The sequence below is a fragment of the Lethenteron reissneri genome, chromosome 17 (genome assembly GCF_015708825.2).
Source record: "Lethenteron reissneri isolate LAM-NWPU_2019-01 chromosome 17, ASM1570882v1, whole genome shotgun sequence".
Lineage (NCBI taxonomy): Eukaryota > Metazoa > Chordata > Hyperoartia > Petromyzontiformes > Petromyzontidae > Lethenteron > Lethenteron reissneri.
In genome coordinates this window covers 15,627,133-15,640,027 of record NC_083795.1, presented here as the reverse complement: position 1 = coordinate 15,640,027, position 12,895 = coordinate 15,627,133, and the positions used below count along the sequence as shown (strand labels likewise).

The following is a 12,895-nucleotide window of genomic DNA, read 5'->3' as shown; positions in this document are numbered from 1 at the left end:
CACAGCTATAACAGTAGCGACAGTAAACAAATAATGATGCGGTGTTGGTGTTGTTGTTTATAATAAGAGCGACTGCTTCTTGAACATTTGTGTCGGTGTAGAACCTGAGAAACGATGAGCAGGTGGCTGTGATTCAAGCACGCACGGTGCTCTCTCTTGCCGACAAGGTGGCGTTGCCCTGACACAGCACGCAGAGCATGGCACAGTACATCGTGACACACACACACAGCACAGTACTGCAAGAGCACTCTTGTTTGACTTGCACGCGTGAGGCTCCCTTGCCTGAGTTTATCACTCACTCCCACATCTCCCACAGTGGCTGCACCAGATCGAGGGGACTGAGATTGCACTGCAGCAGAAAATGATTGATCTGGAGAATGAGAAGGTGAGAGTCGCAAGCTCTGCGGGTCGAACACTGGGAATTAAAAACAAAGAAACATGAGCACCTGTTATAATAATAGGGTTTTCCCCTTTTTTTCTGGCAACAAAACTGAAACCTTTTTACTAGGAATCATGTGTGCATTAACCACAATACTGATAATATATGCATTGTCCTTGAAACCGATTGGTCCACACCAGAGACGGCTTTCTTTTGAGCCTCGTCTCAATTGGTGCTAGACCAGAGGACGCCAAAAGGCGTACAGCTCAAAGACAATGCACTATCAAAGTAATGAGGGCTCGGGGTAAGCATCTACACAAGTATTGTGGTTAATTGCACACATGATTCCTTGTAAAAAGGTTTCATTTTTGTTGCCAGATAAAAGGGAAAACCCCTATTATTATATTTTGGTACTGTCAAAGGAGGTCTAATGATGAGCACCTGTTCAATGAAATGAACCCCCGCATAGACGATGCCTCTATGTTTGGAGTTTGCGTGTTTTCAACTCCCCATGGAAGCGTGGATTGTTATCCGGGTTCCTCCGGTTTTGCCCTCGACATTTAGAAACATGCATTTAGATGATTTGGCTGCTACTATAAATTACTTCAATGAGCTATCATGCGTGGCCAGGTCACCTCTTAAATAGAGCTAATAGCTCAGTGGGCTTTACCTGGTCAGTAAACACTGGGGAGTTGGATTTAGAGCAGTGGTTCCAAACCTGTGGTCCGCGGACAGTGTGAGAAGTGGCCTGCAGAACTGTTGCAGAATGTTGCAGATTACACTTGTTTTCACAAAACACCATATGGTTTTACTGCACGGTGGTCCACACATTTGTATCGGTTGGCAGTGATTGGGGGTTTCAGCGAGGGTTCGGAGGGTCCAGGAGTTCCAAGGAAGGAAAGCTCCGAGATCTTGGCCGCGTCATCAGGGCCCTGATGCCGATTTTATGACTATGACCGTTCGTGCCAGAGTGTGTCGACATCACGTTCCACGCGACATGGTCGTGCAATGCAGCGCACAGTTTTCGTTGGAAAAGTGCGCAACACTCCAGATCCACCTCATCGTCGTCATCGTTGTTCCTCAGGAGATGTTTGTGAAGCAGAAGCGGTACCTGGAGGAGGAGCTCGACTACAGGAAGCAAGCGCTGGACCAGGCGTACATGGTGGGCTCACTCACTCACACGCTCACACGTTGAATAACATAAATACAAAGATCCCCCCGTATAGCATTAACAGACTGTAGGGGCAAGTGCTGCTAGCGAGTAGCACCACCTGTGAAGGTAGGCACTGTGGAACACGAGGGGGGTGGGTGGCCAGCACCACTCCCGGAAACATTTGACTGTGCAAGTGGCGATTTTTACTACACACCGCACCAGGTGCTCATTTATGACTGAGACACACACACATCCCACATACATCGCCTTACAGATCTTGCATTTGCCTTCCTCAGAATAGTGGCCATGGACGCACGAGTCACACACACCGAATTAAAACCACGCAAACACGAACGGGCCCAAAGGGCGACAGTGCTCGTATGCGCATACACGGGGCAACTAATACAACAACAAGTGCCATTCGCCACTGAGTGGCGAATGGCACTTGTGTTATGCTAGGTGCGTTTAGAGGCGTGAAATGTCTAAGGCTGGATGGCAGGAGGTCAGAGGACACGCCCAGGTGTTAATGGTTAAACAAGTGACCCTCAATCGCAGGGCTTGCACATACTCACGCATGCAACAAAGATCCTCCCACATAGCCTGAACAGACTGTAGGAGCAAGTGTTGTTAGCGAGCACCTATGAAGGCCGGCACGGCACAGGAGGGGGTGGGTTGTGGCCAACACCACGCCTGACCTGCTTTGTCTCCCGAGTAACAATGATTACATACCGCACCAGATACTCGTTTGAGGCTGAGTAGACCTACGGGAAGGCCAGTACTGGTTGAGATAATCGTCACTAGTGTTGGCCGTGAGCAGGAATCAAACTCAGGTCACCGGGTTCATAGTGCAGCGTGCTAAATGCTACACCACCGCTCCCCACATACACAAAAAAAGAAAGACAAACATAAAGAAATCGAGTTGATTGATGATCCAGCACTCATCAATGATTCACTCACTCATCTGCTGATCCGTTGCTACCTTTTTTCTTTCACTACAACCATGCTTACTGTCCCGTGAACTTCACCAATTGATTTCTCATCCCGTGGTGGGGACTCACTGTTTCGTCTCATCTACACTGAGCGCCATGGTGACAAGATGTTAACAACCTCGCCTGGTATACAGGAGGTTGTGGGTTCGATCCTGACCCTGGCGCCTGCTGTATATTTTGAGTTTGCATGTCTCTCTCACCGTGGTCGCGTGGATTTTTCTCCAGGTCCTCCGGTTTTTCCCTCCACATTTAGAATCAACATCACGCGTTTTGAGTATTTGGCTGCTGTACGTTTCCACATGCTAAGCTACTTCGTTGAGCTATCATTTGTTTCCAGGTCGCTTCTGAAAAACAGCTCTATAGCTCAGTGGACATTAGCTGGTATAATAAAAAGTTAATGCAAATAAATAAAGTTAATAAAACACTGCAAGTCAAAACACCCCCCCCCCCACCTTGCTCAATTCTATAATTAACTTTTACTTATTACAACTTTGACCGTGCTGTTTATTGCTGGCCTTTAGGTCTGTCAACAGCAACAGTGTTAACACACACACACCCAATCACAACAGTGTTGACACACACACACAATCACAACAGTAGTGTTAACACACACACAATCACATCAACAGTGTTAACACACACACACAATCACAGCAGGAGTGTTAACACACACACAATCACAGCAGCAGTGTTAACACACACACCCACACAATCACAGCTGTGTTACACACACACAATCACAGCAGGAGTGTTAACACACACACAATCATAGCAACAGTGTTAACACACACACACAATCACAACAACAGTGTTAACACACACACAATCACAGCAGGAGTGTTAACACACACACACAATCACAGCAACAGTGTTCACACACACACAATCACAGCAGGAGTGTTAACACACACACACAATCACAGCAGGAGTGTCAACACACACAATCGCAGCAGTGTTAACACACACACACACAATCACAGCAAAAGTGTTAACACACACACAATCACAGCAGCAGTGTTAACACACACACAATCACAGCAACAGTATTAACACACATACACAATCACAGAAACAGTGTTAACACACACACAATCACAGTAGCAGTGTTAACACACACACAATCACAGCAACAGTATTAACACACACACACACAATCACAGCAACAGTGTTAACACACACACAATCACAGCAGTGTTACACACACACAATCACAGCAGGAGTGTTAACACACACACAATCATAGCAACAGTGTTAACACACACACACAATCACAACAGCAGTGTTAACACACACACAATCACAGCAGGAGTGTTAACACACACACACAATCACAGCAGGAGTGTCAACACACACAATCGCAGCAGTGTTAACACACACACACAATCACAGCAAAAGTGTTAACACACACACAATCACAGCAGCAGTGTTAACACACACACACAATCACAGCAGCAGTGTTAACACACACACAATCACAGCAACAGTGTTAACACACACACACAATCACAGCAGCAGTGTTACACACACACAATCACAGCAACAGTGTTAACATACACACAATCACAGCAGTGTTAACACACACACACACAATCACAGTAGCAGTGTTAACACACACACAATCACAGCAGCAGTGTTAACACACACACAATCACAGCAACACACACAATTCGCAAGCAGTTTCATGCTGCTTCTTCAGCCTCGCGACTGGAGGTTCTGCCACGGATCTCGTGGCAGCTGCAGCGTTCACCTCTCGCATCAAAACAGCGGCGGTCGCCGCCTTGCCGCGAGCCGCGGCGCTCCGCCCCCTCGCGGCGACAGCGGCGGCGAGGGGGCGGAGCGAGAAGCAGCAACCCCCACAGCTGATGCTGCTGCTGCTGCTGGGCACTCCCCCAAGCCTCCCTTGCAGCCCAACTCAATCACAGCCCCCCCCCAGCAGGTTCACAAGGGGGGTGGGGGGCTGCTGCGCCTGGCAACCTTTGTGCCGCAGGCGGCGTCTGTGGTTACGGCCTCGCTACGCCGGAGTGCCGTGGCAGCCGCCACTCTCTCTCTCTCACAGGCGCCAGGCTCCTCACTCTCTCTCTCTCACAGCCGCCAGGCTCCTCACTCTCTCTCTCACTCACAGAGTCACAGGCGCCAGGCTCCTCACTCTCTCTCTCTCTCACAGCCGCCAGGCTCCTCACTCTCTCTCTCTCACAGCCGCCAGGCTCCTCATTCTCTCTCTCTCACAGGCGTCAGGCTCCTCACTCTCTCTCTCTCACAGCCGCCAGGCTCCTCACTCTCTCTCTCACTCACAGAGTCACATGCGCCAGGCTCCTCACTCTCTCTCTCTCTCAGCCGCCAGGCTCCTCACTCTCTCTCACTCACAGGCGCCAGGCTCCTCACTCTCTCACTCACAGTCACAGGCGCCAGGCTCCTCACTCTCTCTCTCTCACTCAGCCGCCAGGCTCCTCACTCTCTCACTCACAGCCGCCAGGCTCCTCACTCTCTCTCACTCACAGCCGCCAGGCTCCTCACTCTCTCTCTCTCACTCAGCCGCCAGGCTCCTCACTCTCTCTTTCTCACAGCCGCCAGGCTCCTCACTCTCTCTCTCTCTCACAGGCGCCAGGCTCCTCACTCTCTCTTTCTCACAGCCGCCAGGCTCCTCACTCTCTCTCTCTCACAGCCGCCAGGCTCCTCACTCTCTCTCTCTCACAGCCGCCAGGCTCCTCACTCTCTCTCTCTCACAGCCGCCAGGCTCCTCACTCTCTCTCTCACTCACAGAGTCACAGGCGCCAGGCTCCTCACTCTCTCTCTCTCTCACAGCCGCCAGGCTCCTCACTCTCTCTCTCTCACAGGCGTCAGGCTCCTCACTCTCTCTCTCTCACAGCCGCCAGGCTCCTCACTCTCTCTCTCACTCACAGAGTCACAGGCGCCAGGCTCCTCACTCTCTCTCTCTCACAGCCGCCAGGCTCCTCACTCTCTCTCTCTCACAGCCGCCAGGCTCCTCACTCTCTCTCTCACTCACAGAGTCACATGCGCCAGGCTCCTCACTCTCTCTCTCTCAGCCGCCAGGCTCCTCACTCTCTCTCACTCACAGGCGCCAGGCTCCTCACTCTCTCACTCACAGTCACAGGCGCCAGGCTCCTCACTCTCTCTCTCTCACTCAGCCGCCAGGCTCCTCACTCTCTCTCTCTCACAGCCGCCAGGCTCCTCACTCTCTCACTCACAGCCGCCAGGCTCCTCACTCTCTCTCACTCACAGCCGCCAGGCTCCTCACTCTCTCTCTCTCACTCAGCCGCCAGGCTCCTCACTCTCTCTTTCTCACAGCCGCCAGGCTCCTCGCTCTCTCTCTCTCACAGGCGCCAGGCTCCTCACTCTCTCTTTCTCACAGCCGCCAGGCTCCTCACTCTCTCTCTCTCACAGCCGCCAGGCTCCTCACTCTCTCTCTCTCTCACAGCGTCACAGGCGCCAGGCTCCTCTCTCTCACTCACAGAGTCACAGCCGCCAGGCTCCTCACTCTCTCTCTCTCACAGGCGCCAGGCTCCTCACTCTCTCTCTCACTCAGCCGCCAGGCTCCTCCCTCTCTCTCTCACTCACAGGCGCCAGGCTCCTCACTCTCTCACTCACAGTCACAGGCGCCAGGCTCCTCACTCTCTCTCTCTCTCAGCCGCCAGGCTCCTCACTCTCTCTCTCACTCACAGGCGCCAGGCTCCTCACTCTCTCACTCACAGTCACAGGCGCCAGGCTCCTCACTCTCTCTCTCTCACTCAGCCGCCAGGCTCCTCACTCTTTCTCTCTCTCTCACAGCCGCCAGGCTCCTCACTCTCTCTCTCTCACTCAGCCGCCAGCCTCCTCACTCTCTCTCTCTCTCACTCAGCCGCCAGGCTCCTCACTCTCTCTCTCTCACAGCCGCCAGGCTCCTCACTCTCTCACTCACAGCCGCCAGGCTCCTCACTCTCTCTCACTCACAGCCGCCAGGCTCCTCACTCTCTCTCACTCAGCCGCCAGGCTCCTCACTCTCTCTCTCACAGAGTCACAGCCGCCAGGCTCCTCACTCTCTCTCTCTCTCACTCACAGAGTCACAGCCGCCAGGCTCCTCACTCTCTCTCTCTCTCAGCCGCCAGGCTCCTCACTCTCTCACTCACAGTCACAGGCGCCAGGCTCCTCACTCTCTCTCTCTCACTCAGCCGCCAGGCTCCTCACTCTCTCTCTCTCACAGCCGCCAGGCTCCTCACTCTCTCTCTCTCACTCAGCCGCCAGGCTCCTCACTCTCTCTCTCTCTCACAGGCGCCAGGCTCCTCACTCTCTCTCAGCCGCCAGGCTCCTCACTCTCTCTCTCACTCACAGGCGCCAGGCTCCTCACTCTCTCACTCACAGTCACAGGCGCCAGGCTCCTCACTCTCTCTCACAGCCGCCAGGCTCCTCCCTCTCTCTCTCTCACTCACAGCCGCCAGGCTCCTCACTCTCTCTCTCTCACAGCCGCCAGGCTCCTCCCTCTCTCTCTCTCACAGCCGCCAGGCTCCTCACTCTCTCTCTCTCACTCAGCCGCCAGGCTCCTCACTCTCTCTTTCTCACAGCCGCCAGGCTCCTCACTCTCTCTCTCTCACTCAGCCGCCAGGCTCCTCACTCTCTCTCTCTCTCTCACAGGCGCCAGGCTCCTCACTCTCTCTCAGCCGCCAGGCTCCTCACTCTCTCTCTCACTCACAGGCGCCAGGCTCCTCACTCTCTCACTCACAGTCACAGGCGCCAGGCTCCTCACTCTCTCTCTCTCACAGCCGCCAGGCTCCTCACTCTCTCTCTCTCACACACTCCCGCCAGCCTCCTCACTCTCTCTCACTCACAGCCGCCAGGCTCCTCACTCTCTCTCTCTCACAGCCGCCAGGCTCCTCACTCTCTCTCTCTCACTCAGCCGCCAGGCTCCTCACTCTCTCTTTCTCACAGCCGCCAGGCTCCTCACTCTCTCTCTCTCACTCAGCCGCCAGGCTCCTCACTCTCTCTCTCTCTCACAGGCGCCAGGCTCCTCACTCTCTCTCAGCCGCCAGGCTCCTCACTCTCTCTCTCACTCACAGGCGCCAGGCTCCTCACTCTCTCACTCACAGTCACAGGCGCCAGGCTCCTCACTCTCTCTCTCTCACAGCCGCCAGGCTCCTCACTCTCTCTCTCTCACTCACAGCCGCCAGGCTCCTCACTCTCTCTCACTCACAGCCGCCAGGCTCCTCACTCTCTCTCTCTCACAGCCGCCAGGCTCCTCACTCTCTCTCACAGCCGCCAGGCTCCTCACTCTCTCTCTCTCACAGAGTCACAGGCGCTCTCGGCGAACACAGCGGAGGATTGTTTAGCAGCGCGTTCTTAAACGATGCGAATATTGTTTTGTTCAATATTTAAATCGGGCTTTCTTTGGTTGGCTTAATTGTAGGTAAGTGTTGTCTGCATTGAGGTGTGTGGGCACGCAGGGTGTGTGTGTGTGTACACACCGGGTGTGTGTGTGTGGGCTGTGTGTGGGCACGCAGTGTGTGTGTGTACACATAGGGTGTGTTTGTGTACACACAGAGTGTGTGTATGTGTACACACAGGGTGTATGTGTGTGGGCTGTGTGTGGGCACGCAGGGGGTGTGTGTGTACACACAGGGTGTGTGTTTGTGGGCTGTGTGTGGGCACGCAGGGTGTGTGTACGTACACACACACTCTGTGTGTGCGTACACACACACAGGGTGTGTGTACGTACACACAGGGTGTGTGTGTACACACAGGGTGGGTGTGTGTGTACACAGGGTGTGTGTGTGTACACACAGGGTGTGTGGGCTGTGTGTGTGTGTACACACAGGGTGTGTGTGAGTGGGCTGTGTGTACACACACACACCCTGTGTGTACACACACACAGCCCACACACCGTGTGTGTACCCACACACACACAGCCCACACACCGTGTGTGTACCCACATACACACAGCCCACACACCGTGTGTGTACCCACACACACACACACCCTGTGTGTACCCACACACACACCCTGTTTGTACACACACACACCGCCCACACTCACACACACCCTGTGTGTACACACACACACACACCTTGTGTGTACACACACACACAGAGTTTGTGTGTGTGGGTACACACAGGGTGTGCGCGCGTAGTGGTCAGTGCACTGCTCGATGAACCCGGTGACCTGTGTTCAATCCTCAGCCATGGGTATCATCAGTGAAAAGTGGGTATCTGAGGGTATCCTGGGCTTCCCCTGAGTTCACTCCGTCTTAAATGAGTGCCTTATGCAGTGTATAAACACCATTGCTCGGTAAACAAAGACAGCTTAGCATGGTATGTTTGTTGGATTTCTTTCACACCGTGCTTAGCCAACCGTGCTAATCAGTGCCATGATGGTCTAAACAGGTGCTCGCTTACAGCACTTGCCCTCATGGTCTGCATGGTTATGTGTATGTGTGTTTACTCAGTTAACCCATAGCACCCGGGTCTCTCTCATGATCCCCTGCCATCGAGTCTTTGACACTTCACACCACCTCAAAGTACAAAGACAAAGATCCCCCGTATAACCTGAACATACTGTTCGGGCAATTGCTGTTAGCGAGCATCTATGAAGGCCGGAAAGGTACACGAGGGGGTGGGGTGGCAAGCACCACGCCCGACCGCCTTTGTCTCCCCAGTAACGATGTTTACACACCGCACCACCACTGCACGTTCGGCTGCGCGTCGCGGTGCGTTGGAGTTGACTGCTGCGCCCGCTTGTCCGCGATGTCGCTCCTTTCCATGCCCCCCCTCGTAGCGAGTGCGGGAGCTGGAGGCGACGCTCTACAGCGCCCTGCAGCAAAAGCCCCCTGCCGGCTCCTCTGCCACGACGCCGAGCGGGGTCCGGGGGGGAGCGGCGGTGTCCATCGCGGCGGCGGCGGCCACGTGCGGGGTCGGCGCCGGGCCCGCGCTGGGAGCGGCCTCCGCGTTCGGGCCGGCGGGGGGGAGGCTGTGCTCCTCAGGGGCGGCCGGTCTGCTGGTGGGGGGCGGAGGAGGAGGAGGAGGGGAGTGCCTGGGCGGCCTGGGCGGCGCGGCCGTCGGGACCGGAGGGGGCCTCTCGGACAAGGAGAGGGAGCACCTGCAGGGCGCCGTCGAGCAGTGGAAGCGGCAGGTGCTGGGACAGATCCGCGAGTACGACGCACGGGTGCTGCGGGAGCGCATGGAGTCGCTGCAGCACGCGCACAAGGTAGAGCGGCGAGAGATCCTCCACGCGATGATTCAAACACAATGCGTGGTGAGGAAGATTAAATCCCAATGCGTCGTGAGAAATACAAGCACAATGCATCGTGCGAGATTCAATCACAATGCATCGTGAGGAAGATTCAATCGCAATGCATTGTGAGAAAGATTCAATCGCAATGCATCGTGAGAAATACAATCGCAATGCATCGTGAGAGATTCAATCCCAATGCATCGTGAGTAAGATTCAATCAATGCATCGTGAGAGATTCAATCACAATGCATCGTGAGGAAGATTCAATCGCAGTGCATTGTGAGGAATAATCAAATGCAATGCATCGTCAGGAAGATTTCATCACAATGCAGCATGAGGAAGATTATATCACAATGCATCGTGAGAGATTCAGTCACAATGCATCGTGAGAGATTCAGTCACAATGCATCGTGAGGAAGATTCAATCACAATGCATCGTGAGAGATTCAATCACAATGCATCGTGAGGAAGATTAAATCACAATGCATCGTGAGAGATTCAATCCCAATGCATCGTGAGAGATTCAATCCCAATGCATCGTGAGGCTAAAGAGCATGTGACCGGAGTATCATAGAGGCTGCTCACACCCATTGCACGGACTCTGAGCAACCATTTTAAGAACGTGAGCGCTGTCGTGTCACGAGCAGCCGTCACAGCCGCTGTGCCGGAGGAGCGACCTCGCGTCTACCCCTCTCCTCCCCCGAGGCTGCACTCATTCGTCATCATACTCGTCCCCTAAATCTAAAATCAATGAGGTCTCCTCTGCATCAGCGAGGAGGGTTGGGCAAGAGGGGCCCCGGTGAAGGGGGTAGGGTGCTGCTCATTGGCTAACGACACGGTCCCCACCCCCTGCCTCCTCCCCAGCCTCCAGCTGGCATACCGGGTTACCGTAGCAACCACAATTCACGGGTATCCGGGCCGAGCGAGCCGAGCGCCATGTGCGGGGAACCGCGCGCTCCGCATTTTAATTTCTAGCCACGTACGACGCCCGCGGCGTTGCGTCGGTCGGTTGGGTCGTCGCGGATGGCGCTGTGTGTGTGGGGGATGGAGGGCGGGGTGTTACACGCTCGCCACAGGGTGGACCACACCATTGCCCAGGTTTGGTTCCGTGCCAGCTGTGACGTCTGTGAGTGGGGTCGGTGGGGCCACGGGGCCGTTTCCCCGCAGCTACATCTCAAGATAAATCTCCGAGTTGCTCGAGATTGGCCAGTTTAAGCCTCTAAACGTGAATTCGATCAAAGGTGTCGGAGAAAAATCGCCAGTGTTCATGACTAGAACAGCAGTAGAACGCAGTAAGTTAACGACGGTGAACGGCCACAATGGGCTTCCAGCTGTCGAGGTGTGTGTGTGTGTGAATGTGCATGCCCAGGTATGAGCTGATCGCTGCACTTCGCCATTCCTGCTGTGTCCAACCTCCCTCCCTTACCCCATTTTACGCTTACGACCCCTCTGTGCACACTCAACCCCACCTCCTGCTCCACCACCACCCCCACATCACTGTGTGCGCCCCCCCCCCCCCCCCCATGCTGTGCAGAAGATCAGGGACCTGGAGAAGAAGCTGGAGAGGCAGAGAGAGCAGATCAAGGACCTGGAGGAGAAGGTGAGCACCAGATCAGGATGGGTACAACCGTGGGGGAGGGTAGACATACGACTCCCAACAGTCTCAGGAATATGCAGAGTCCAGCATTTACACAGTCCACCACGAACACAGTCCACCATTAATACAGTCCACCACTAACACAGTCCACCGCTAACACAGTCCACCATTAACATAGTCCACCATTAACACAGTCCACCACTAACACAGTCCACCACTAACACAGTCCACCATTAACACAGTCCACCACTAACACAGTCCACCATTAATACAGTCCACCATTAACACAGTCCACCGCTAACACAGTCCACCGCTAACATAGTCCACCATTAACACAGTTTACCACTAACACAGTCCACCGCTAACACAGTCCACCGCTAACACAGTCCACCACTAACACAGTCCACTTCTAACACAGGTCACCTCTAACACAGTCCACCATTAACACAGTCCACCACTAACACAGTCCACCACTAACACAGTTTACCACTAACACAGTCCACCGCTAACACAGTCCACCATTAACACAGTCCACCACTAACACAGTCCACCTCTAACACAGGTCACCTCTAACACAGTCCACCATTAACACAGTCCACCGCTAACACAGTCCACCTCTAACACAGTCCACCTCTAACACAGTCCACCTCTAACACAGTCCACCATTAACACAGTCCACCATTAACACAGTCCACCGCTAACACAGTCCACCGCTAACACAGTCCACCGCTATCAACTCTCAATCTTGCGATGTAACAATCCACCTGGCAACCACACACAAATGAATGGAAGTGGAAACATTCAATTAACCAGCCACTTAGTAAGATACACGTGCGTGGCCATAGGGGCCGTAGTTAACTGTTAATACATTAGGCCATGTTCTCTATCAAAGGAATCCCACACATCCTGTGTGGACGTTAACAAGTGCAGTGCCCTTGGACGGTACTTGCGAGGCCGGCTGTGAGTCAGCTGTTCCTGCAGCTGCCGTGAGTGCTGCTGTGGGCAGTGCCTTAACATTTTCTCTCTCGCCCCTTCCTCTCTCTGCTGTGTTGTTTGTGTCGTTTTGTGGTCATTTTCTTGGTTTTTGTAGTTTTTGTTTTTATTTTTGTTTTTCTCGCTAGCCTTCATCATCTGGTCCTAGCAGCGCCGGGCGCCGCAGCATGCCGGTAAGGCTCCAGCAGGCGAGCACGAGTAGTCGAGTGGTGGAGTGATCGAGCGGTTTTGTGGTAGAGCGGTTGTGTTGTGGAGTGGTTTTGTGGTTGAGTGGTGGAGAGATCGAGTGGTTACCATTCTTGTGGACACTTTCCATGGGTGTGGTTGTTGCAAGGTGGCGGAGTGTGGTTCTGGTCTGCCACAGGCCGGTGAGGGGCCTTGCGGCCCTGAGGCTGAGCTCAGGGAAGAGGTCGCATGTCTGACGGGGGAGGTGCAGCGATTGCAGCGGGAGAACCGTCTCCTCCAGCACGTCCTTCATGCCGCCGCCGACAATCAGCATCGCCGAGGCGACTTCACAAGGGGTGGGGAGGGGTACGGGCCCCCGCCTGCGGGAGGCCTTCCCCCCGCAC

General features: G+C 54.2%; 1 protein-coding gene across 1 annotated transcript in view; it reads left to right on the top strand.

Moving 5' to 3' along the window:
* The window catches only part of LOC133343563 (janus kinase and microtubule-interacting protein 3-like), a 40,791-nt gene extending 27,943 nt beyond the window's left edge, over positions 1-12,848 (top strand). The window contains exons 20-26 of the mRNA XM_061553254.1: positions 102-167; positions 317-385; positions 1,464-1,541; positions 9,281-9,709; positions 11,271-11,336; positions 12,424-12,499; positions 12,691-12,848. Of these exons, the coding sequence (XP_061409238.1) occupies positions 102-167; positions 317-385; positions 1,464-1,541; positions 9,281-9,709; positions 11,271-11,336; positions 12,424-12,474 (759 nt within the window). The 3' untranslated portion in view covers positions 12,475-12,499; positions 12,691-12,848. The remainder of the gene's footprint in view (positions 1-101; positions 168-316; positions 386-1,463; positions 1,542-9,280; positions 9,710-11,270; positions 11,337-12,423; positions 12,500-12,690) is intronic.
* Positions 12,849-12,895: the final 47 nt, after the last annotated feature.